The sequence below is a fragment of the Stomoxys calcitrans genome, chromosome 3 (genome assembly GCF_963082655.1).
Source record: "Stomoxys calcitrans chromosome 3, idStoCalc2.1, whole genome shotgun sequence".
Classification (NCBI taxonomy): Eukaryota; Metazoa; Arthropoda; class Insecta; order Diptera; family Muscidae; genus Stomoxys; species Stomoxys calcitrans.
Window position 1 is genome coordinate 190,483,540 of NC_081554.1, and position 27,466 is coordinate 190,511,005.

Here is a 27,466-nt window from a genome sequence, read left to right on the forward strand (position 1 = left end):
AAAAGATGACATGTTCATTTTACTTATAATGGAGGGCAAGGGTGTGGTGCTGCCCGCACTAGACCTGGACAGACGGAATGTCGAAGTGCTGGCCGTTGTTGCCGAGGCCGAAGAATCATTTCTTGATGAGGACAAATTGGAGTCCTGTGAGGTCTTTCTGGTTATCAACCATGTGGAGTGCCTTCGACGATTGGGATCCATCATTTTCATGGGTATGGAACATGTGTGACCATGGGTGTGTCCCGTCAAATGAGTGCCTGAAGTATTGCCATTTCTCCAACTTGAAGAGCGTGATGAACAGAAGTTTTCACTTGAAATGGAGCTGGCTCTTAGTTGTTTCTTCTGCTTCATCTCTGAGAACTGATACTGATAGGGATCTCCCTTATTGCCTCTGGTAGCGCGACCCCGCCTCTTATCCAAACGTTGAGGACGATTACGCTCGCAGCATGTGACACAGCATGAACAATACGACCAGATACGCTGCCAAGTGCGTGACCAAATGGAGCCTTCCTTCTCCTGAATGCGATGCCAAATGGGCATTTCCCCAGGCATCATGCGCAGGCATCTGCATCCAGGAGGATGTACAGCCGGCAATAGGGGTGGCAATTCCTTGGGAATTCTCTCCGTAGTCATGCCCCTGCGAGTCATAGCTCCTGCTCCACGTGTCACTCGCGTCTCCTCGAAATGTTTGCACAGATTGACACAGTCCTTCTTGAACTGCTTTGTCATTATGGCATAGAGAAAAGGGTTACAGCAGGAGTTCAAGGGCAAAATGAAGACTGTAAAAATCTTAGCCTGCTCCAAAGATATCAACTGCAGCCCAAATATGGCCGTTATAGAGAAGAAGGCTATAGGAGACCAGCATAGAAAATCGGTGAACACCAACAGCGCCATTCTCTTGGCTATTCTGGAGTCATTGGTATTCCAAGCCTGTGAACCTCGTATGGCCCAATACATTTTTAAATAGCAGCCCATGAGAGTCAAAAAAGCACAACCATTGATGAACATCAACGCAATGACATAGGTGAGACTAGCTATGCCCGTTGTGGTCTCAAATGGCAAACACACTGCAAATTTACGATAATCAGACACTCCCATAAGAGGCAGCACTGCCATAACCAAAGCAAAAGTCCAACCCACTGTCATGATGTAGGCCGCCTGCTTCAACGACAAACGCTTGTTCAGATGTATCGCATGGGTGATGGCATAATTGCGCTCCAAAGTAATAACCGCCAAGGTGTACACCGACAGTTCTGAAGATAATACAGCCAGGAAACCTCCCACCTGGCACATAACAGACATTTGCCAAGGTATGGCAAACATACGAAACTCTCCCAGTGTAGAGGCATCCACTATGGCCAAAATGCCCAAATAAATTCCCATAAAGAAATCCGCTGCTGCCAGATTGCAAACCAGGAAACGGGGAACATCCATCTTGGAGCGGGAGAATATCAGCACAAATACCACGGTGCCATTGCCCAGTAGGGCCAACAGGAAAACCACCCATACACCGCATCTGAGAGTCCACCAATCGAACAGATCAGCACAGGGTAAAAATGGTCCCGGCATTGGCTGACATTGAATACTGCCTGGAGTGTGCTCTGTGCCAATGGTGGCAAAAAGACTGCCATCGCTAAACTTTCCAGCAAAATTCGAGGCACTGCCTGTGGATGTTTGCATTCCAGTTCCGGTACCGGTGGCTGAACTGCCACCACCACCGCCAGTCACAGCGCCACCGCCGCCTTCTTCTTCAAAGTATTCTTCCATGTAGGTGGGTATATTGCCGGGATAGGTAAAATCTTGGCCGAAATTTTCCCAGATGCTATGCATTTCAGAGCCAAACTTCTTGCTGAGATTGTCTAGAAGAAAGGAGAATTAAACAAGGTTTCGATAAAAAAAAAAATAATAATTTCTCTATCTCAAATTTTAGACAATTCAGAATATTAGGTTCTGGTTCATTTTTCATCAAAAATTTTGTTTCTCATTGTAAATTTTTGATTCTCATTGGTTGTTATAGAAAATTTCGATTTTTATCAAAAATTTGATTTTTAATTAATTTCGTCTGAAATTTCGATTTTCATCGAAATATAAGTTTTCGTCGATTATTTCGATTTCCTTCAAAAATTTCTATTTTCATCGACAATATTAGTTTTATCGAAAAATTTCTACTTATATTGAAAATTTCAGCTTTTAAGCAAAATTGCGACTTGATTTTCATCGAAAATTTTCAATTTCAATTTTCAATTTAATACATTAAAATTTGAATTTTGATAATTGCGATTTTTATCGAATATATAATTTTTCATCGAACATTTTAATTTTCGTGGAACAATTTAATCTCCGTCGAAAATTTTAAATTTCATCAAAATTTTAATTTTTATCGACAATATTAATTTTTATCGAAAATTTTAATTTTTATCGAAAATTTTAATTTTTATCCAATATTTTAATATTCTTCGAAAATTTCGATTTTTATTGAGAAAATAATTTTTCATCGAAAATTTTATTTGATTGAAGATTTTAATTTTCATCGAATATTTTAATTATCATCGAATATTTTAATTATCATCAAAAATTTTAATTTTTATCGAAAATATCATTTATCATCGAATTTTGATTGCATTAAAAAAAAATATTCCAATTTAAAAATAAGATTTTGATCGATAATTTCGATTTTCTTCGAAAATTGTAATATCATCGAAAATTTTATGTTATGGAAAATTTTGTATTATCGAAAATTTTATATTATCGAAAATTTTATATTATTGAAAATTCTAAATTTCATCGAAAATTTTAATTTTCATCGAAAATTTTAATTTTCATCAAAAATTTTAATTTTCAACGAAAATTTTAATTTTCATCGAAAATTTTAATTTTCATCGAAAATTTTAATTTTCATCGAAAATTTTAATTTTCATCGAACATTTTAATTTTTATCGAAAATTTTAATTTTCATCGAAAATTTTAATTTTCATCGAAAATTTTAATTTTCATCGAAAATTTTTATTTTCATCGAAAATTTTAATTTTCGTCGAAAATTTCGATTACAATTTCGATTTTCATCTAAAATTTTATAATATCGAAAATTTTATATTATCGAAAATTTTATAATATCGAAAATTTTACATTATCGAAAATTTTATATTATCGAAAATTTTCGAAATTGTCGATCAAAATCCAAATTTTTAATTGGAACACCTATTTTTTATGCAATCGAAATTTTCGACGAAAATTAAAATTTTCGATGAAAATAAAAATTTTCGATGAAAATTCAAATTTTTGATGAAAATTCAAATTTTTGATAACATTAAATTTTCGATAATATAAAATTTTCGATAATATAAAATTTTCGATATTATAAAATTTTCGATGAAAATCGAAATTGTCGATCAAAATCCAAATTTTTAATTAGAATACATATTTTTTATGCAATCGAAATTTTCGACGAAAATTAAAATTTTCGATGAAAATAATATATTATTGAAAATTCTAAATTTTAATTTTCATTAAAAATTTTAATTTTCATCGAAAATTTTAATTTTCATCGAACATTTTAATTTTTATCGAAAATTTTCATTATCATCGAAAATTTTAATTTTCATCGAAAATTTTAATTTTCATCGAAAATTTTAGTTTTCGTCGAAAATTTTGATTGCATAAAAAATATGTATTCTAATTAAAAATTTGGATTTTGATCGACAATTTCGATTTTCATTTTATAATATCGAAAATTTTATATTATCGAAAATTTAATGTTATCAAAAATTTGAATTTTCATCGAAAATTTGAATTTTCATCGAAAATTCGAATTTTCATCGAAAATTTGAATTTTCATCGAAAATTTGAATTTTCATCGAAAATTTGAATTCTCGTCGAAAATTTGAATTTTCATCGAAAATTTGAATTTTCATCGAAAATTTGAATTTTCATCGAAAATTTGAATTTTCATCGAAAATTTTCATCGAAAATTTGAATTTTCATCGAAAATTTGAATTTTCATCGAAAATTTGAATTTTCATCGAAAATTTGAATTTTCATCGAAAATTTGAATTTTCACCGAAAATTTGAATTTTCATCGAAAATTTTAATTTTCATCGAAAATTTTAATTTTCATCGAAAATTTGAATTTTCATCGAAAATTTTAATTTTCATCAAAAATTTATTCGATTGGATTTTGATCGATAATTTCGATTTTCATCTAAAAAGAATTTTAACTTTCATCGAAAATTTAAATTTCCATCGAAAATTACATTAGAAAGAAAACTTCATTCTCACTTAAAGTTTGGATTTTATTCAATAATTTCGAGTTTTATCGATCATTTTAATATTCATCAAAAATTTTAATATTCATCGAAAATTTTAACATTCATCGAAAATTTTAATTTTTGTCGAAAATTTTGATTTTCGAAAATTTTAATTTCGAAAATATTAAGTTTCATCGAAAATTATAATTTTCATTGATATTTATTTTCACCAAAAATTTCGATTTTCATCGAAATTATTATTTGTCATCGAAAATTTCGATTGCATTAAAAACTTTTTACTAATTTAAAATTTGGATTTTGATCGATAATTTCGATTTTTATCGAAAATGTAAAATTTTTTCAAAAATTTTAAATTTTTTCGAAAATTTCATATTTTATCGAAAATTTTAAATTTATTCGAAAATTTTAAATTTTATCAAAAATTTTAAATTTTATCGAAAATTTAAAATTTTATCGAAAATTTTAAATTTTATCAAAAATTTTAAATTAAATCGAAAATTTAAAAATTTATCGAAAATATTAAATTTTATCGAAAATTTTAAATTTTATCGAAAATTTAAAATTTTAAATTTTATCGAATATTTTAATTTTATCGAAAATTTTAATGTTCATCGAAAATTTTAATTTTCATCAAATGTTTAAATTTTCATCGAAATTTTTTAGTTTCGTTGAAAGTTTCGATTTTCATTAAATATTTTATCAAATACTTCGACTTTCATCGAAAAAAACTAAAATTTGCAAAAGAGAAAATTGAACAATTTCTTTTGAAATTTTTCAATGAAAATATAAGTTTTATATGCAAGTTTATTTTTGAAGAAGAATAAATTTCTTGGTATAATTTTCCATAGACAATTTTTTGAAAATTTTCACTTACGCAATTGCGGCCATATATCCATATTGCTATTGTTCCACAAACTCATATCAAACTCTGCGTCGGAAGGAAACAATACAGCCTCCTGTACCAAGGGTGGTTTCTTGCTCGCCGACATAGCTACCAAAGGTATAAAGGGACAGCAATGATAGGCATAGGACAATATCAAAGTCTGTATTCTAGGAAATGTCTCAGGCGAGGGAAAATCTCTCAATTTGGGATTATTATGAGTCTTCAAATGCAACAGGCGCTGTAAACCATTCGAAGGCAATTCGGGAAATATGTTATTACCCAAATTTAAATCTTCCAAAGAGTTGAAGCCCATAAAAGCATCCTTGTGGATAAATGAAATTTGATTACCTTCTAAATTTCTAAAGAAAATCATTGATCAGTATCCGCAACAGGATATGCAATTGGTAAGGCCCTCTAAGCATCATACTTACAATAACTGCAGCTTAACTATGCCATGAAAGGCATCATGAGGTATTGCTTTGATGTAATTGTGTGATAGTAGCAAATCGTGTAATTGTTTTAAACCTTGGAATGGACGTCCTTGTAAATGTTCAATTAAGTTGCTTGATAAATCTCTAGATGTGGAAGGTGGGCATGACTAGTGAATGGTCTTTGGTAGTACGGCAACAAAAAAAATAGTACTTACAACAGTCTCAATTCTCTGCAATGTGCTAATGTGGGAATGGTTTGTATGGAATTCGTTTGTAGTTCTCTGTGGAGAAAAATGGCATTTTAAAGAAGAATCCGTTTTTCCAAAAAAAAACCTCACTTACAAACTTCTCAGTCTTGGGGTTTGATGGCATAATTTTCCCGGCACTTCAGTTATACCAGCCCGATCTAGTTTTAAAATCTCCATGGAATAGCAGCCATCCAAATCGGGAAAATTCCTTAGGAAACGTACATCTGATAAAATTCTATAGAAATAAAGGAGAATTTAAAATTAAACTAAAATACTGTGAACGAATTTCGCGGAGGTGGCTTGGGGGCTAGGAACTTACAAGTTAGCAGTTAGGCACAAACTTATAAAAGGGGGTTCAAAGGTAAAACGCTCCCCATCAGGGGTACGTTTTCGACATAAATAGTAAAATATTATAAATAAACTCACAATTTTCTTAATTTAGACATACTCCGCAATGCTCCTGGCATTATTTGTGATATTGGATTGGCTCGCAAATCCAAGGTATGTAGGGTTTTGGGTAGATCTGTGTCATTTATCCACCTCAGACGATTGCTGGTAGCCGAGCTGATAAGGAAGAAAAATAATTTAAAGAAAATTTACCAAAGTCAGATATTTTTTGAATCTCGTCATACAGTTTGAAAAAGAATTTTCTTCATCGTCTTGACATTCTAAATCCATCTAGGCATGCCCTTTTACCAATCCGTCTGTCTGTTAAAATTCCAATCACTTTCCAAAGAAGCATGCTTAACGACCTTCTTTTGTTCACCACAAAAGTTTCAAAAAAAAACTTTTTTCTTAAAAAGATTCTTAACTTTAATATAAGTTTCCTTAAATTGTTTATGTTCTGCAACCGTTCCCAAAAAGATATTAAAGTTTGGTTCTACAGTAGCTACGCATTGCTTGCGTGGGACTATTGCCAAAAAAAAAACTATGCAACACCGAGGACAATACAAAGACCATAAGTTTTTGTTACAATTTCAAAGATTAAAAGGTCATTTAAATTTGGATAGTTTCCATAAAATTTCCGCCAACATTATGTAGTAGGGCATAGGAAATATTTAAAATACAATAGAATGCAATTTTCCTTTTCATTTTTAGATTATTCACTGAAATATGAAAATGAAATGTTGGTGTTGCCCACCCTCAATATGCTCATGTACGTCCATTTTAATTTTAAACTTTTTTTCAAACTTTCTGCCAACAAAGTTTATTTTTCAATTACATACCAACAGGAGTTTATTTCTCAATTTTTCTAATTTAATTACTCCCCAACAACATTGTAAACATTTAATGGAATGTAAGGAGTGCTTCCGAATGATTTGTTTATAAGTCAGAGTTGCCAGCAATAAATGAGTGGTTTGTTAAAAATTAACAACTCAAAAGTCGTTAAGTTCGGCCGGGCCGAATCGTGGGGACCCACCTCCATGGATTATGCTCAAATGTGGGAGCTGTATTCGCCGTCCTATCAACCGTTACGCTGTTCCAAAGGGTTGCCTGCGCATTCATCGCCCACGCCCTTAACTCGGACTGCGTCGACCCGAAAGGCTTCGGGTTAACCAAGTTTATTGACAACAGTCCTATGGACTTTACCGCCAAATCGTCTCCCCTTTCATTTCCACATACTCAGTTATGGCGCGGCATCCAAACGATGCAGATCGTGCTATCCTCAGAGAAGGCGTTATTTTCCTTCTTACATTCCAAGACTGTTCGTGATCTTATCATCCTGGTTGTTATTACACATATGACCCGTTTACTGTCCGTAAAGATGTTCATACTTGACGTCCTCGCGCTAACACCACACCATCTCACGCGTTCCGAGATCACCCGGATCTCCGCCTGCAGGACCGTATTATGTATTATTAATTCCTGAGCTCGCAATGTAGACCTCCAGGCATACCTTTTCCTCTAGCTTTGATCCATGCCTGTAGCATGATCTTCCAGGTGGCAATACTAGGGTTCCGTCAATCCAAGACTGCGGCACAGGCAGCAGTGCCTCGCACACGACCTCGAGTGACGCCTCAGGTATCCGATCGGAAACCTCTCCACTTCCTTTCAGGTTTCTTATCGTCGGCTCGATTATACTGCGATGGTATGAACTGCTCCCATCCTCAATCCATTCTCCCATCGCCTTAAGTCTCATAGCCGTAGTGGCTGCCTCACATTTAATCTGTATGTCAATGGGTCGGATATCTAGAATAGTCTGCAGTGCCCTAGTGGGCGTGGTCCTCATCGTTCCGCCTATGCTAAGACAACATGGTCTCTGAACCTGTTGTATGGTCCTTATGTTGCACTTTTTCTCCATAGTAGGCCACCAAACTATTGAGGCGCAAGTAAGTATTGGTCAAATCCAGCTCCTGTAGAGCCAGTAGACTACCCTAGGATTCAGGCCCCATTTCGAGCCTATGGCCTGTCTACATAGTGTCCATCACTGTGAGCCTTCTCAGTACGCTGCTGAATGTAACACTTCCAATTCAGTTTCTTATCCAAGATCACACCTAAGTATTTGACCTTGTCAGATATCGTTATCATTTTATTGAGGAAACGTGGTGCTTTAAATTGGCCCACCTTCGTCTTCCTCGTGCCATGCCCAGCTTGGGTATAAATACCACCCTTGCCTCCTGCCAGCCAAGTCCTAGGCCTAGTCGGCCTCCTTTTGAAGCAACGCATGATATATTCCATCTGGTCTGGGCGACTTAAATGGTTTGGATCTCTTCAAGGCTTTCTTGGCTATAAATTCCGTTATGATAAACCATCGATCAACCTCATTATTCCAAGATTCCGATGTGTCCGTGAGTCCCGTCGTATCCTGTGGAAAATGCGTTTTCACCAAAAGCCTCAACACGTCCTCCGTTATCTCTGCTCTCACTCCCATGTCGTCTACTAAAATTTCAGTTTGGACATGGGTTTGTGAGAGAACCCTTTCCAGATCACAATGATGGAAAATTATATCTGTTTTGAGAAGATTTGTTAATTTGACAACGTAATTAATCACTATCGATTTTCTGATTTTGTTACGGCTCTTTCCCACACTGATATGTTCAGAAATCTGGCTGCCAAGAATTTTCAGAATTTTTAGCCTTATAAAAATTTCTCCTAAAACCAAATCTTCTTATATGACGAGACAAATTTTATTTAACTACTTTCATTTGTCCACTTTATGCCCAAGAAAACCGAATTTGGAAGGATACTTATCCTCACTCTATTTTTGGTTATTTGCCATCCATACTTGGCTAATGGGTTAGTTCACGGCTGTGGTGTCCGAAGTTACTCTCATCAAAATTTAACTCGATTTTATAAATTTTTTATAATTTTTTTTTATAAAAGTTTGATGGTCAATATTGAGTAATGATTTTTCGCAATGCTTTCAAACACGTCTTAAAGCAGCTTTAAAATCATTGATCCATTGTGCCAAATGTTGGCAAAGTTTACTGCTACCGATGTCAGTTAGTGCCTTTTGCTTTGTCATTTATTGCAACTGCAGTTTATTTTCATATCTTATTCTCAATGGCCTTTTTGCAAATATTCTTATGTGCTTCGATAAAATGCAAAATGACATAAATATTTTTTTTTGGGAAATTTCTTGCTCGAGTTATTTTAGAGCTAAGCTTGGAGTGTTTGAGAGAAATATCCTTCATAAAATATATGAATCAGTTTGCGTTAATGGAGATATAGGAGTCGTATGAATCACGACCTGTCTGACGACGATAGTAAAGTTAGATGTATTAAAATACAAAGGTTGCGGGTCATGGGGTCATGTTGTCAGAATGGCTGAAGAATCTCCAGCGAAGAAGTCTTTTGAAGACAATCTCGGTGGTACACGCACACTAGGACGACCAAAAGCCCGATGAGAAGATCAAGTAGTGGGAGACACATCGAAACTTGGAGTCATAGGTTTTAGAAGAAGCGCAGAAGATCGAGGCGCTTGGAACTCTATTCTACGTTCGGCTAATGGGACAAATTTTCTGCCATAGCCAATTAAAACAAAGTAATTGGTTTCAAATGCATTAAAAAAGGGAATGAAAATTGTTAAATAAATTATTTTTCTATATAATTAAATTTTTTTTTGTAAAAATATTTAAAAAATTTTTAAATTAATCATTTTTTCATTTAATTCTTTTTTTTCTAAAAAATTGCTTATCAAATTTAGCTATGTAAGCCATTTCCGGAAGCCATCTTATGGTCCAATAGCATTTGATGCTATCTATATTCATAGAAAAGTTATGGCGAAAGGCCAACTGTTTCGGTCCACAGCTGCTATTTAATGTTATTAGCAATAAAATCCCCTTTTCTGCGCTAAATGGTAATAAAATACATATTTTCTTTTTTTTAATTAACAATTTTTTTTTTTAGAGAAATTAACAATTTTTTTTTTTAAATAAAATTAACGATTCTTTTTGCCTTTTACCCTCTACTATTCCAATATCTAAAGTTTTTTCACAATTTTTCGAACATCTTTCAGCTCGAGATCATATTTAATGCTTTCTATTCAAAGAATAGCATAGCAAATAACTTATAAAAGTTAACCAAGTGTGTGTTTTTATTCAAAACACTTTGACTGGCTAGTGGATCATGATTTCTGATACCCCATTTATCTTCATCAACCCCTTTCTCACATTGATTAAGGTGACCTACATACCGAAAAACTATTGAGAACGGTAAAGAGCAGGTTTTTTAGAAAAAAGGCTCAATAAGTCTTCTAAATGTGCTTAGCGCAGTAAGAGAGAAGAAAGCCTTACTGTCCACTATTCCTATACCAACTAAACATCATTGCTGAGAACAACAAAAAAACACATCAACAAAAAACACAACAACAACCATAGGATGAGGTTGTAACACCTCATTCCGTTTGTAACATCTCGAAATATTGGTCTGCAACTCTATAAAGTATATATAATCTGGATCGTTTCGACATTCTGATTCGATCTATCCATGTCCGTCCGTCCGTCTATCGAAATCAGAATAGCGGTCGAAGACATAAAGCTAGCCGCTTGAAATTTTGCACATATACTAAGTGTCGATGTAGTTCATTGGGGATTGCAAATGGGCCCTATCGGCTCCCATTTAAACCGATCTCCCGATTTGAATTCTTGAGCTCTTGGAAGCCGAAATTTTCATCCGATTTAGCTAGAAATGTGTATGTGGTGTTTTGTTATGACTTTCAACAACTGTGCCATGGACGGTTCAAATCGGTCTATAACCTGATATAGCTTCCATATAAACCGATCTCCCGATTTGAATTCTTGAATTCTTTCCTTACTAGCCGCAATTTTTGTCAGATTTGGCTGAAATTTTGTATGCGGTGTTCTGTGACGACTTCCAAAAACTGTGTCAAGTACGGTCCAAATCAGTCTATAACCTGATATAGCTCCCATATAAACCTGTCTCTCGATTATCCTTATTCGGTTCCTAGAAGCTTTAATTTTTGCTGGTTTGACAGAATATTGGTTTATAGAATAAAATTATGCCCTAAATTTAGTTTGTACAAATTTTTGGCTAAATCCATGGTGGTGGGATCCAAAGATTCGGCCCGACCGAACTAAGCACGTTTTACTTGTTTTTATACCCACAACCGAAGAATGGGGGTATATTCATATTGTCATTCCGTTTGCAGCACATCGAAATATCAATTTCCGACTCTATAAACTACATATATTCATGATCGTCGTAAAGATCTAAGACGATCTTGCCATGTCCGTCCGTCTGTTTATTGAAATCACGCTACAATCTTTAAAAATTGAGGTATTGAGCTGAAACTTAGCACAAATTCTTTTTTTGGACATAGGCAGGTTAAGTTCGCAGATGGGCTATATCAAACTATATCTTGATGTAGCCCCCATATAGACCGATCCGCCGATTAAAGGTCTTAGGCCCATAAAAGCCTCATTGATCATCCGATTTTGCTGAAATTTGGGATAGTGAGTTGTGTAAAGCCACTCAAAATCCTACTTCAGCTTTGGCCTAGATCGGTCCTGATTTGGATATTGCTGCCATGTCGATGAAATTTGGGACAGTGAGTTGTGTTAGGGCTTTCGACATCCTTTTTCAATTTGGTACAAATCGGTTTAGATTTGGATATAGCTGCCATATAGACCGATCTCTCGATTTAAGGTCTTGGTCCCATAAAAGGCACATTTATTATCCGATGTCTGTGAAATTAGACATAATTAATTTATTATCCGATGTCTGTGAAATTATAGCTGTCATATAGACCGATCTCTCAATTTAAGGTCTTGGGCCCATAAATGGCACATTTTTTGTCCGATTTCGCCGAAATTTGACACAGTGACTTATGTTAGGCTTTTCGACATCCGTGTCGTATATGGCGAAAGGTGGTTTACATATATTCCCGAGGTGGTGTTTAGCCAAAATTCGGTCCCGCTGAACTTAACGTCTTTTTACTTTTTATTTCCTTATTTTTCATTATTGTTTATATTTTCAATATTTTTTGTTTAGCCAAAATTCGATGTTTTATGACATACCTACATAGCAATAATTTAAAAAAAAAAACCCAAAAAATTATTTTAAATTTTTTAATGTATTTTTAGACATTGTTTGAATTTCCCTTTGTAGTTAAGTCCTTTTGGCCTTAAACTTGTGCCACTCATTCCCTTCTCATGGAAACTTAAATAAGTGCCCATCTATGCGAAGCTGGTGTGTGTCTTCCAAATGTTCTGCAGTCAATGCTGAAAGTACATTGCCATTGTTGCTCAAGTATAGGATGTGCCCCACCCCCCAACACAGCATGAGAGAAGTACTTTCAAAATGCAACAAACAGGAAATATACAAAACGAAGCATCATTGTGCAGTGTAAACAGGATAATTACGAACTTGTTAAATGGCTGTTTCGAAAAAAAAAGATATTAAATAAAATATTCGCCCAAAATGAGAAACGCAAACAAGAAATGAGAAAATTCTTTGAAGTTACGAACTTGTAGAGTAATCGTTTGGAAATTATGTCATGTCAATAATGTGAGCTTAGTTTCAAATAGAGAGATAGTTGAAGACTGTGGAAGGGCATGGCAGGAAAGCAAAACATATATGAGAGAGTTTGTAAGCAAATGTTTGCAATAAAATAAACTATGCTAAATTCGGTTGGGGCTAATCTTGGTCGGGCCGAATCTTGGTAGGATCGAATCTTGGTCGGACCGAATCTTGGTCGGACCGAATCTTGGTCGGACCGAATCTAAGGATTCTGCAAAAAAATTTTTAAATTTATATGCTGATCATTTTGAAGTAATCAATCATCATCATACCATAAATTCAATAGAGGGATTAATTAATATGGGGATTGCCTCTTTTCGGTCCTACAAATATGGACGAGGCATGAAGTATTCATTTTGGGGGTCATAAGCGTAGCTAACATAACAAATGTATGCCCAATCAAGTAATAATGAGGACCTTAATCATCTCAATAAGTTAAGCGGAGGGTTTGGATTGTTAGAGGCATATTTCTACATATGAAAGCTTTTAAACCCTTTTTTCAAGTGGGTTTTGGTTTAGGTTAGGTTAGAGTGACAGTCTATTTTCTAAACAGACTCACTTGGAGTATTTAAGTCCATTGTGATATCACAGTAGCAACAGACCAGGCTTTTGGTGGCAAACGAACCCAGACCACCGCATTGGTAGTCCGAGTACTATACCAACTCGGCTACCGGGCGAACTCATAGGTTAATAAGCCTACTTAACATAACAAATGTTTAGCCCAATCGGATGAAAGTTGAGGCCTATAAGGATATACCCTCATACCACACCACGATGTAATATATCTCGATCATGGCAATTTGAAGCTTAAATAAAAGAAATTTGAGCTAAAAATCCAAAAATAGGTTTCGATAAAATTTATTGTTAAATGTTCCAATTTTTATACCATAGACCCCCGAGAAAAGTTGATACCAAACGTTCTCATTTCAGAACCATAAGGTATTGATAGTAAAACAACACCGCATGGTACAAAAGCAATACCGTTTGGTACTAGCCATATTAATGAGCTGGTATTGGTTTTAATACCAATCTGTTATTAGTTTTAGAACCAGACCGTTATTGGTTTTACTAACAAACCGTTATTGATTATTCCACGCCATAAAGAACAAAAAAAAACATTGAAAATAATTTTAATCTAATTTTATTTCAATTATTTATGTTAATAATTACAAAAATTAATGTTTCAATGTGACCAACCATTCAATTCTTTGTATTCCCGATTCCCAGAAATGATTTTCATACAAATAAACCAACACAGCATCGTTTTGCACACAATGGACTATTATGTGATGCCGTCAATTCTTAATAGCTTAATTTGTCTGGTATTAAATTAATACCAAATGGTATTAAAAATCTTTGCCAATGACGCGAACAAAATAATACCAGGTAATAGTGGCAAGGTACTGTAATTTTTCTATCAGTGTAGGATGGCGGTATACTAATTTTGTCAATCCGTTTGTGACACCTCGAAATATTCGTCTAAGACCCCATAAAGTACATACATTCTTGATCGTCATGACATTTTAAGTCGAGCTAGCCTTGTCCGTCCGTCTTTCGGTCCGTCCGCCTAGCTCTCGCAAGCATGCTAACTCTGGAGGAAGTAAAGCTAGGCGTTTGAAATTTTTGCACAAATACCTCCAATCAGTGTAGGTCAGTTGGGATTGTAAATGGGTCAAATCGGTTCATATTTTGATATAGCTGCCATATAAACCGAACTTGGGTCTAGATATCTTGAGCTCCTATAGGGCGCAATTCTAATCCGATTTTGCTGAAATTTTGCACATATCGTTTTGATATGACTTCCAACAACTATACAAGTATGCTCTAAACAAGTCCATAACCTAATATAGCCGCCATAAACCGATCTCCTCGAGCTTCTAGAAGACGCAATTCTTATCCGATTTGGTTGAAATTATGCTCATGTCATTTTGGTATGACTTCCAACAGCCGTCCCAAGTATGGTCTAAATCAGTCCATAACCTGATAAAGCTGGTGGAAATCGGTCCTTAACCTGATATAGCTGTCATATAAACCGACCTGGGGTCTTGACTTCATGAGCCTTTAAAAGGGCGCAATTCTTATGCGATTTGAATGAAATTTTGCATGACGGGTTTCGTTATGACTTCTAACAACTGTGGTTCATATCGGTCCATAACCAGATATAGCTGTCATATAAACCGATAAGAGATCTTGACTTTTTGATCCTCTAGGGGGCGCAATTGTTATCCGATTTGGATAAAATTTTGTACAACGGTTTCTCCCATGACTTGCAATATACGTGTCAAATATGGTCTAAATCGGTCTATACCCTGATACAGCTCCCATATAAACCGATCTCCCTAATTTACTTCTTGAGCCTCTAGAGGGCGCTATACCTATCCGATTTGACTGAATTTTGGCATGACGTGTTTCGTTATGACTTCCAACTACTGTACTAAGTATGGTTCAAATCGATCCATAACCTAATATAGCTATCATATAAACCGATCTGGGATCTTGACCTCTTCTTGAGCCTATAGAGGGCGCAGTTATTATCCGATTTGGATGAAATTTTGCAAAACGATTTACCCCATGACCTTCAATATTCGTGTCAAATATAGTCTGAATCGGTCTATAGCCTGATACAGCTGCCATATAAACCGATATCCCTATTTTATTTCTTGAGCCTCTAGAGGGCGCTATACCTATCCGAGTTGGCTGAAATTTGGCATGACGTGTTTTGATATGACCTCCAACAACTGTACTTAGTAAATCGGTTCATTAGCTGATATAGCTATCATATAAACCGATCTGGGATCTTGACTTTTTGAGCCTCTAGAGGGCGCAATTACTATCCGATTTGGATGAAATTTTGCAAAACGATTTCTCCCATGACCTTCAATATACGTGTCAAATATGGTCTGAATCGGTCCATGGCCTGATACAGCTTCCATATAAACCGATCTCCCTATTTTACTTCTTGAGTGTCTAGAGGGCGCTATACCTTTCCGATTTGGCTGCAATTTGGCATGAAGTGTTTTGATATGACCTCCAACATCTGTACTTAGTATGATTTAAATCGGTCCATTAGCTTATATAGCTGTCATATAAATCGATCAGGGATCTTGACTTCTTGAGATCCACGGTGGAGGGTACATAAGATTCGACCCGGCCGAACTTAGCACGCTTTTGCTTGTTTTTTTTTTTTAATCTATTTTCACCAAACTTTCTCCCCCCAAAACTATTTCTTTTTTTAATTTTCCTAAATTTACCCCACATCTCTTTTTACAATATAAGAATATGATGCTCATTTAAATTTCCAATAGTTATCACAACGACAACGATGTCTGTTTGGATATTTATTTTTGGTTTATTTCTTGCCATGAAGGACACGGCCCATTTAACACATTTCTAAAACGAAAACTTCATGGAAAGTTAAATGGGTGCAGAAACATCGTTATCACCATGACGTCTGCGGGCTTTAGTAAACGACACAGCAATATCCTCATCATGATCATCCTCATAATCTTTGGTGTCAACTCCAAAGTTTGTTTTTCTTTCCCAACATGACATGGTCTGGTGTGCAGGAATTTCTTTTCGCTCTCCATGTTGGTATACTGGCACATCCTTTTGCAATGCCTTTGGCGGTTATCCACAGACATACGGATTTACGCACGTCGGAGTGACAATTTCTTTGCCTTGCGTTGCCTTAGTTATGTGGCCACAGGATATTTAGTGGCCAAGTCAGCATTGGCTGGCAATGGCATCCAGGACATCCCAGCACCACAAGCATGACAGCCACTTGTCTCAACAATCGTTTTGCTAATGTTATTTAAGGAGGTCAACATTATTGTCGTTGGCTTACCACAGCATGCCGTTATTTGTTTGACGCTTGTCATTCCCTGCCATTGCAACTCCTAACACTCACAAATACCTTTTCCAGCAATTATTTGCAGGAAAAGCAGACATGGCAGCTAGCTTGCAACCGGCACGGTTGAATGCCTGCATTCACATGAGAGAAAAAATGTGAGACAAGACAATATTTGCATCGAATTCCTTGAAGAACTTGTCTTCCATGTCCTTAGCAGTTGAACTCATATTTAACTTGGGTATGTCGTAGGGATTAAAAGGATAATTTTACATATGTATGTACAGAAATGTTCTTTTCATGCAAGTAAAAAAACTCAAATAGATTGATTCAAGATTAAATTAAAGAAAATTAAATTGAGAATATTTTAGCTAAAATTGGATTTCCTTGGAAAGTTTTTGGAAAATTGATATTGAAATTTTATTATTATGATAGATTATTGCACAGGCATTTGTAAAAGGGGATTTTTCTAAGCCATAAGAAAGTTTTCCAAAAAAACACATAAAATTCAGCAAAATGCATGAAAACTTTGTTTGAATCGATAGTTCAAATACAAATTTTGCCCATGAACATTCTACAAAGGAACATAGGCAAATTGCTCACATTTCAATGAGTGCACTCCGATTCAAGTTTAAGCTCAATGATAAGGGGGCTCCTTTTTTTATAGCCGAGTCCAAACGGCGTGCCGCATTGCGACACTTCTTTACAGAGAAGTTTTGCGTGGCATAGTACCTCACAAATGTTGCCAGCATTTGGAGGGAAAAACCTCCGCTGAATATTGTATCTGATAGTCTCGCCAGGATTCGAACGCAGGCGTTCAGCGTCATAGGTGGACATGCTTACCTCTGCGCTACGGTGGCCTCGAGAATCGATAGTACGGTCCCTATAAATTAATGTTTTAAGTTTATTTTATACAAATGTTGACCGCGACTGCGCCTCAAATGATCCATCCGCTTCGTCCAATTTTGGAATACTCTTTCCAACATTTCGGCCGGTATCTCACGAATAAATGCATCAAAATTGTCTTCCAATGCGTCAATTGAAGCGGGCTTGTTTGTATAGACATGAGCTTTCGCATTGTCCCACAAAAAATAGTCTTAAGGCGTTAAATCGCACGATATAGGCGGACAATAGACCGGTCCCGAACGTGAAATAAAAATAAGTCCATTGTTACCCGTGCCGTGTGACATCTGCCACCGTCTTGTTGAAACCACATGTCATGCAAGTCAATCTCTTGCATTTTTGGCAAAACAACGTTAGATATCATCTCACGATAGCGCTTACCATTCACAGTTAGGTTACGATTCGCATCATCTTTGAAGAAGTACAGCCCAATGATGCCACCAGCCCATAAACCGCACCAAACTGTGACTTTTTCTGGATGCATTGTTAGCTCTTGCGGCTGATCTTCTCTCAAAATTCGACAATTCTGCTTATTTATATTCCCCTCGAACCAAAAAATTAGCTTCGTCGCTCACTGGAAGAAGGGCGCGAGAACTTTCTTAACAGACCACACATTTTGATAATAAAATTCAACGATTTTTCAGCATTGTTCGTTTTTAAGTCATTTCATTCTTATATTATATACCAAACTGAAGATGTTTGACAGTGAAACAAAACAAGAAAAGTGCCTGAGCTGTTAAAACCAGTGCTGACAAAAAGGTAAATGCTAAAATATCACCCTTTACTAGAGAAGTACAAGACAAGCAAGATCATCATACAAGTAGACTAATATAAAATCGTTTAACGTTGAAGACCTCTAAAACAATTTAGGATCATGATTTGAGAAGCTGCTATACAGAGAAGGTGTACTATGTCTATACAGAGAAGATGTATTATGTTATAGCAATGCAATGACGGGTGTACTAGCTAAGGGCAAGACCTATACAAGCTTACGAATGTGTTAGCCGGAGATTGAAATATCTTGCTTCTAGTTTTACTCTGGCTAGCCACAATCCGCATAAAATCCAAATTCTTCTATATGCGTATATCACACTCATGTTTGTCCAGGCAACAGACAAACCAAGGACGAACAGGCATATGAACACTGCTTCGAAGATGACCAAATTTTAAGCCCTATGGATCAGCCTCCGGACCCACTACTCAATACTAAGTTTCCCATTCCATTTCGGAACAGGGGATACTTCTCTCATACCAATGAGTGTAGTCCGATAAATGTTTAAGATCAATGACAAGGGGCCTCCTTTTTTCATGCCAAATCCGAACAGCGTACCGCATAGCGACACCACTTGGTAGAGAAGTTTTAGTATGGCAAAATACGTCGCACGGGGATATTAAGGGGATAACCACAGCTGAAAATTTTTCTGATGTTTTAAACTCAGGCGTTCCGCGTAATAAGGGGACATGATAACCTCTGCGTCACGGTGGGTCCAGACCCACTAGGTTCCCCAATTTTCCATAATTATTGGAAATAAAACCTCAACATTGACTGCGTTGAGTTTCGTGTATATAACCATATCCGTTCAAAAATTCTAGATTCATTTCCAAGATGTTTAGATTTGACAACTCTGGGGAACGTCCAATAACGGTTTGAAGCTAATAGACTTCACCGCGGCAAAAAGATTTCAGCATCGTAAAATTCACAAGGCCACTTGGTTGTCCCTCGATCAAGCAACGAAAACCCAGATTGCTCTCTAGGGTCGGGCGATTAGCATAGAAGGGAAAAAACTTAATGGGCTCTTCGCGTTTCTAATTCCTGGGAATTAATTCTAATTCAGATTTTGATTTGCCGACTTTTTCTCTGAATTTTGTCACGTTTTTTTTTTTTGATATTTGGGCCTATAACAGCCAAACCATTGAGAATTTCGATCCAATACTAAGACAAAATTTTCGCCCAAGACAATGGTTAAAAACTATCTAGTATATCTCAAAATCATTGGAACGCTTCTTCAGGCAGTTTTGGCCTTGTTAAAGTGCAAATTTTTCGTGAAAATATTGATAAAATACCATTTCCAGTTGTTCATAGTAAAATACAAATGCACATTTTGCCCATGACCATTCCACTAAGGAACAGGGGCAAACATCTCACATATCAATGAATGCAGTCCGATTCATGTTTATGCTCAATGAGAAGGGGCCTCCTTTTTATAGCCGAGTCCGAACGGCGTGCCGCAATGCGACACCTCTTTGGAGAGAAGCTTTACATGGCATAGTACCTCGCAAATGTTGCCAGAATTAGGAGCCATCGCTGAAAATGTTTTCTGATGGTCTCGCCAGAATTTGAACCCAGGCGATCAGCGTCATAGGCGGACTTGCTAACCTCTGCGCTATGGTGGCCTCCACTCTCTCGCTCTCTTACACCTACAATAAATGTAGTTCATCATTGAACTATCCGTGGATATAACCTCACATAAATCGATCCTCCGATTTGACTTTTTAAGACTTCATGTCAATCCCTACCAAATTGGATTTTTTTGAAACTAAACCAATGTACACTGAGTTAGTATGCATAAATCTTTGTTGGCTCACAATTAAAATTGGGCTAGACGAAACATTTTTATACCCTACACCATAGGATGGGGGTATAATAATTTCGTCATTCTGTTTGTAAAACCTCGAAATATGCGTCTGAGACCCCATACAGTCCGTCCGTCCATCTGTCAAAAGCACGCTAACTTCCGAAAGAGTAAAGCTAGCCGCTTGAAATTTTCCACAAATACTTTTTACTAGTGTAGGTCGGTTGGGATTGTAAACGGGCCAAATCGGTCCATGTTTTGATATAGCTGCCATATAAACCGATCTTGGGTATTGACTTCTTGAGCCGCTAGAGGGCGCAATTCTCATCCAATTTGACTGAAATTTTGATCGTAGTGTTTTGGTATCACTTCCAACAACTATGTTAAGTATGATTCAAATCGGAACATAACCTAATATAGCTGCCATATAACCCGATCTCGGGTCTTGACTTCTTGAGCCTCTAGAGGGCGCAATTCTCATCCGATTTAACTGAAATTTTGATAGTATGGTTTTGGTATCACTTCCAACAACTGTGTTAAGTATGATTCAAATCGGTACATAACTTAATATAGCTGCCATATAAACCGATCTGGGATCTTGACTTCTTGAGCCTCTAGAGGGCGCAATTCTCATCCGATATGGCAGAAATTTTGTACAACGGCTTCTCTCATACCTTCAACATACATGTCTAGTATGGTCTGAATCGATCAATAGCTTGATACAGCTGCCATATAAACCTATCTCCCGATTTTGCTTCTTGAGCCCCTACAAGGACCAATTTTTATCCGAATGAACTGAACTATGACACAATGACTTCTACAATATTCAGCATTTATTTAAGGTCTGAATCGGACTATAACTTGATATAGCTCCAATAGCATAGCAGTTCTTATTCAATATTCTTTGTTTGCCTAAAAAGAGATACCGCGCATAGAACACGACAAATGCGATCCATGGTGGAGGGTATATAAGATTCGGTTTTTTTTTATTTTTTTAAGATTTTTTTTTAATATTTTTTTTTTTTAGATATTTATTTAATATATAACTTTTCGAACAAAATATTTCCATTGAAATATTTTTTGTATTGATTTTATTTTAATATTTTGGGTATCATACTTACAATTCCTGCAGACGAGTCAATTTATTTAGTCCTTCGGGCAAGGAATTAATTAAATTATCATCCAATACTCTGAAAATACGAAAGGACACGTATTTTAAAAATATATCACAAGCAATATTCAAGGTAAAACTTTAAAATGTTCCCCATACTTCATTCTCTCTTCCCCCCAAAAATCCAGTTCAGTTTATTAACTCATATTTGGTGCCATCATACTTTGTATCTTCTGCCTCAGTGGTTGCCAAACGATTTGCAAGCAGGAAAATTGTTAAATTTTCTATTGTTTTATTTTTAGTGGCAATGTTAGTGTTTTAGTTTCAATGGTTGCAAATAAAACCCTGCAGATAACAAAAAGAAATCTCAATTGTCAATTCGTAGTGGCATACAATGCAATTTCTATTATTAAATTGCATTGTCTCTATGGTGCTGCATGGCTGCTCATGTTCGACTCTTGGGCAATGGACCATTTCTTGTTGTGTTGCTGTGGGTGCTGGCCAACGATGGCAATAAGTTTAGCGTCAGCTGTTACCAATTGTAGTTCCTCTAGGTTGGGTTTTTTTTTTTTTCTTAATATTTGTCCTATGCACCATAGTCCGTCGGTCCTTTTGTTTTGGGTCCACAAATAAACAAGAAGTTGAGGGAAATTGTAAATAAAGAATACATTTTATTTCTGTTCCAGAAGCTTTATGGCTGAGAGGAGCGAGAGAAAGATGGCAGACGAAGATATGGGTATTTGCAATACCCACACACTTGGCATTGAATCAATAACGGAATGGCTCGCAGGAATGTATTTACATCAATAATGCCCTTCCTTAAGCCATAAAGATATTCTACGTTGTGGACAACAAGTGTTATGCCTGGGAATCAAATAAAGTAAAAAGGATCATATGCGAATAAAGGACAAGTGGAAAGGAGAAAAAAAGGAAAAAGCAAGGCAACCACTATGCTTTGAAATATGATTTCAATAAGAATTTCTCTCATAACATATATTCTTGGAAATTTCTTCTGGAGATAAAATTTCAAGGAAATTTTCTCTAAAGACAAAATTTCTTAGGAAATTTCTAAGAAATTTTCTCAAGAGATAAAATTTCTTAAAAATTTTTTCTAATATCCAAAATTGTTTATCTATCCATCGGTTCCAAAATTACTACACAAAAATAAAAGGGTACCGATCGGGACAATATGGGACTCAAATGAAAGGTAATCAGGAGTATAGTACCAATTTCGAATTAAAAATTGGCTCCAAGTAACTGGGGGGCCGTCCCAACCCCAAAACCCCCTAAAATAGGTTTTTTTTGGATGATCATGACAACATGGGACCCAAATAAAAGGTATTCGTTAGTAGATTGCGGATATAGGCAGGAGGGAGGAAGAGGCTTTATAATTTTTTGATATCGGAAGGGGGCGCACTCTCCCCCGTTACCGCAAAAACACCACACAAAATCAAAAGTGGACCGATATGACAATATGGGTATCAAATGAATGGTATGGAAGAGTAGAATGCAAATATGGTATTAAAAATTTCATCCAAGTACCCAGGAAGCAGACACATTGAACGTTCATATCAATATGGGGCTCAAATGAGTATATTACGAATCTGCTTAACAAAATCAGATTAAAGTATAGGGGATCACCTCACCCCTCAAAAACGGGCCAAATGGGTATATTAACCAATTATGAGTATATGGGACTCGGTTTGTTTGATTGCTCCGGCTAAACCGATTTTCTTCAAATTTTTCCCAGATTATGTAGGTTTTTGTGGAAGGAATCATTGGGTATATAAGTTTTTGATATCGAATGGGGGCGGACCCTCTCCCATACCCCAAAATCACTACCCAAATTTAAAATTTCGCTGATAGGTACAATATGGGAATCAAATGAAAGGTATTAGAGAAAACGTATTAAAATTTTGGGACCAAGTACCCAGCAGGCCACCCCAATCCCAAAACTCATCTAAACAGATATATTCGACGTTCACGTTAATATGGGACTCAAATAAAAAGTATTCGGTAGTGGATTACGCATAGAAAATTAGGTCCAAGTTTTGCTAAGAGCTCGCTTTGCTTTCGGCGTCAGAAGAAGGCCGACCCCAATTATTCGGTGGATTTCATCACCTGAAAAAATGAAGTGGTAGCCACCTTGAAGATCTATTGTTACGGATTTCGGCCATCGTATATCACTTAAACCTAGGATGTCTAGGTTGTAGTTTGACATCTCGTTCTGGACTTGTTAAAGTCTCGATGCTTCTGAGAGAGTTCGGACGTTCCATGTTCCATTTATTAACCGTGTTCTGAATCCATAGGTCGTCATCGGGGGGTTGTCAGTTCTATTATTTCTTGTTGATGTTTCTGTAATTTTTTTATACCCTCCACCATAGGAAGGAGTTATACTAATTTTGTCATTCTGTTAGTAACTACCCGAAATATGCGTCTGAGACCCCATAAAGTATATATATTCTTGATAGTCATGTCATTTTAAGACGATCTAGCCATGTCCGTCCGTCCGTCTGTCGAAAGCACGCTAACTTTCGAAGGGGTAAAGCTAGCCTCTTGAAATTTTGCACAAATACTTTTTATTAGTGTAGGTCAGTTGAGATTGTAAATGGGCCAAATCGGTCTAAGTTTTGATATAGCTGCCATATAAACCGATATTGGATCTTGACTTCTTGATCCAATAGAGCGCGCAATTCTCATCCGATTTGGGTGAAAACATATCCAGTTGACGAAGAATGAGTGGCGTATCTAGAATTGCTAGGGGAGAGACCCAGTGGCAGCATATTGTCCGTCAATTTGGAATCTACAAGAATATTGGAATTAAAGTCTTCAGCTATAATAACATCGTTATTTCCCAATGTAATGGTCTCTGAAACGTTATGAATTGGATTAAATCTATTGTATTGTTTGCCAGGTAGATACAACCAAAAAAGATTTTTTTCAAGCTCCACGAATAGATATTTCGTTTGATCCTCAAGATTACGTTTTAATCGGAATTTCCTTTTAATGTGTTCCTTGCATATATGACAACACTATCCCCACGACGTTCTCTATCAGATCTGAATGCAGCATATCCATCCAAGTTTATCAAGCTATCTGGTATTGCAGTATGTAACCAAGTCTCTGAGACACTGTCAGCTGGGGCTCCCAGCGACCCTCTAGTCCAGGCTTTCTTGATGGTGAATCTTCTGAAGATCTGCGAAAGCCATCGTTGGCCATTTCCTTTGGCGCATCCGCTGCCGAAGCTATTGCACGAACCCATGGTGATCGTAATCGTATCCGTGCAAGCAGGATACCCCATGCTAGTGCAAACTTGTTGCGGTAGCCGTCATATCTCAGGAGCTCTCACCAATCCACCACCTGAGGAGGCGTCCGATGGAAGAGGTAGCATGGAACTTCGCACGGAAAAGAAATTTTTTACAACAAACAAAATTTTCTTCAAAGACAACATTTTTAGGCAATTTTCGGTAAAAATTTCAATAATGGCAGACTTCTGGCAGTCTCTTTCATTGTGCATTGGTACGTTAATGTTACAACAGGATGTTTGATATAACGTAAAGATTTCAATTTAAACTTTATCTTTATATCTTAAATAAGAAATTTTAAACAAGTCTATTATACCATACGTTACTTCACTCTAATCTCTTAGGTATATGCATGTTTATACAAACCAAAGTAAATGCATTAAGTTGTCAATAACAGATTCTATCCAAACAGCCATATCCTTACCCAAAACTCTTTCAAGTGGAAAACAGGCACTTACAACCACTTGATTTATTTCTGCACCTGATAAGCACACTAACACAATTTGTCTGTATGTCCGCTTGGTCCGTTCGTCCGTCCGTCTGTCTAGGTTATTTGTCTTTAAACTTCCTAGGGCTTCCCCTTCTTCTTTGTATTGTCAATCGAGCCACACCTTAGTTGCAACTTTTCAAAGTTACTTCACTTTCTGCTTGCTTGCCCTTAAGAGCTTCAGGTTAAAGAAAAGATATGTTCAGCATTAAACAGAAACGAAAGAACTTTTCAACTAAATCACTTTGCAAAAAAAAAGAACTATTCTTAAACGAAATGCTTTCAACGAAGCAAATAAAGCAGCAGTTGGATAGAAACTCCCGCTACTATTGCTTTGGCGTTATTCTTAACTGTTTAACTTTCTTCAAATTTATTTCACTTTCCCACTTCCTTTGGTGCCCAGGGCGATTTATCATCTATTTTCACATGTTGCCTTTGCTTGATATGCAAATATTTAAGGTAACTATTGAAATTGTGGCGGAACTGTGGGAGAGTAGAAAGATTGGTGGAGAAACTGGTCGAATTATTATGGAGTATACAGTTTGGTAGGGAAAATTGTTATATTTTATTTTATTTTTATTTATTTGATTTTTATTAATTAAATAAATTTAAATTAAATTAAATTTATTTAATTTTATTGAATTTCGATTTATTTGATATTATTTTATTAATTTCTGAGGTTCCAATCATCGGTGCATTCTTCTAGCCTGATTGCGCAGATAAGCTGATGCATACGCCTTATCATGGTGTCGCCTCCAGTCTTAAATAGTTCAGCAGGTAACCTATCGGCTCCAGCTGCCTTGTTGTTCGTCAGTCGTGTCCCTGCTACTTGGACCTCATTATGACTAAGAGGTAAATATTCTATACCATCATCATTGATTGGTTCTGCGGTATCCTCTTTGCCGCCAACGTCGGACACTAGCAGTTGTGTAAAGTGTTCTTTCCATATTCTCAGCATGCCATCTGTGTCAGTAAACAGATTTCCTTCTTTGTCTCTGCAGGAGGATTTGCCTATTCCAAAGGCATCGGTTTTATGTTTTACTCTTTGGTAGAATCTCCAGACTTTGTTCTGAATCCTATACATCTCAATTCGCTCACACTCACGTCTTTCCATTTCCTTTTTTCTTTCTGCGGAATAGATGTTTCTCCTCTCTTCTTTTCTCTCGATACCTCTCCTTCATCTGGCGCGTTGCTACTGATTGTAGGGTTGCTCTATACGCCGCATTCTTGGCTTCAGTAGCATGTCGACACTCTTGGTCGTAGCTTGGGTTTCTTGGAGGAGGCTTCCGGTACCCACTACGATTTCGCGGCACTTTCCATGGAGTGGGCAATTGTTTGCCACTGCGCCATTATATCATCGGAAAAAAGAGTACTTCCATCAAGCAGTTGGGTCAGTCAAGTGGAGTATGCTGCTGCCATCTGTTATGTTTGTAGCTTTTCAATGTCCAGCTTCCATGCAGTGTCAGTAGGTACTTTCTTCGCCATGTTCAAACGGGTACGAACCTTTGATTCAACGAGGTAATGATCCGAATCTATATTCGCTCCACGAATCGATCGTACATCTAACACGCTGTATGAATGCCTTCCATCAATCACAATGTTTTTCCACCATGCTTTTTGCCGCGGCAAAATCTATTAGCTTCAACCTATTACTGAAAGTTGTCTCGTGGAGGCGAACCTTTCCGACTGTTGGACCAAAGTCGTCTTCCTTCGCCATCTTCGCATTAAAATCTCCCAGAACGATTTTTATATGATGGGCGGGGCAGCGGCCATATACTATCTCTAGGCAAATGCAAAATTTGCCCATGAACATTCCACTAAGGAACAGGGGCAAACTTCTCACATATCAATGAGTGCAGTCCGATTCACGTTTAAGCTCTTTGATAAGGGGCCTCCTTTTTATAGCTGAGCCCGAACGGCGTGCGACACCTCTTGGGAGAGAAGTTTTACATGGCATAGTACCTCACAAATGTTGCCAGCATTAGGAGGGGAAACCCACCGCTGAAATTTTTTCTGATGGTCTCGCCAGGATTTGAACCCAGGCGTTCAGCGTCATAGGCGGACATGCTAACCTCTGCGCTACGGTGGCCTCCTCCCCCCTCTAGGCGCTCGTAGAAAATATCCTTGGTCTGCTCGTCCTTGTCTTCCATCGGGCATGGGCACAAATAAGGCTGATGTTGAAGAATTTGGGATTGCACATGTATCCCTCGTTGTTGCGAGCCGCTTGCTCCAAGATCCGACACTCGCCTCCGGCCGCCCCTAACCCCTAACCCTAACCTTATTTGAAGGCGCCAATGACTCACCCTGTCATCTCAAGTATCATTGTCACTCAGTATTTAATTAAGAGCCAGTGCCACTGTCTTTTCACCGAAACTCTCCTCTCGAAAATCGCTGACTGGACGCGGCCGCTTTGCAGCTACTCCGCATAAAAA

The 27,466-nt window shown here is 36.8% G+C and overlaps 1 protein-coding gene across 1 annotated transcript in view; it reads right to left on the minus strand.

Moving 5' to 3' along the window:
* The window catches only part of LOC106085100 (uncharacterized), a 63,696-nt gene that overhangs the window by 703 nt on the left and 35,527 nt on the right, over nucleotides 1-27,466 (minus strand). The window contains exons 6-12 of the mRNA XM_059365748.1: nucleotides 21,253-21,321; nucleotides 6,254-6,391; nucleotides 5,922-6,062; nucleotides 5,795-5,860; nucleotides 5,580-5,723; nucleotides 5,140-5,507; nucleotides 24-1,859 (exon numbers count right to left, since the gene is read on the minus strand). Coding sequence (XP_059221731.1) covers nucleotides 24-1,859; nucleotides 5,140-5,507; nucleotides 5,580-5,723; nucleotides 5,795-5,860; nucleotides 5,922-6,062; nucleotides 6,254-6,391; nucleotides 21,253-21,321 — 2,762 coding nt within the window. The remainder of the gene's footprint in view (nucleotides 1-23; nucleotides 1,860-5,139; nucleotides 5,508-5,579; nucleotides 5,724-5,794; nucleotides 5,861-5,921; nucleotides 6,063-6,253; nucleotides 6,392-21,252; nucleotides 21,322-27,466) is intronic.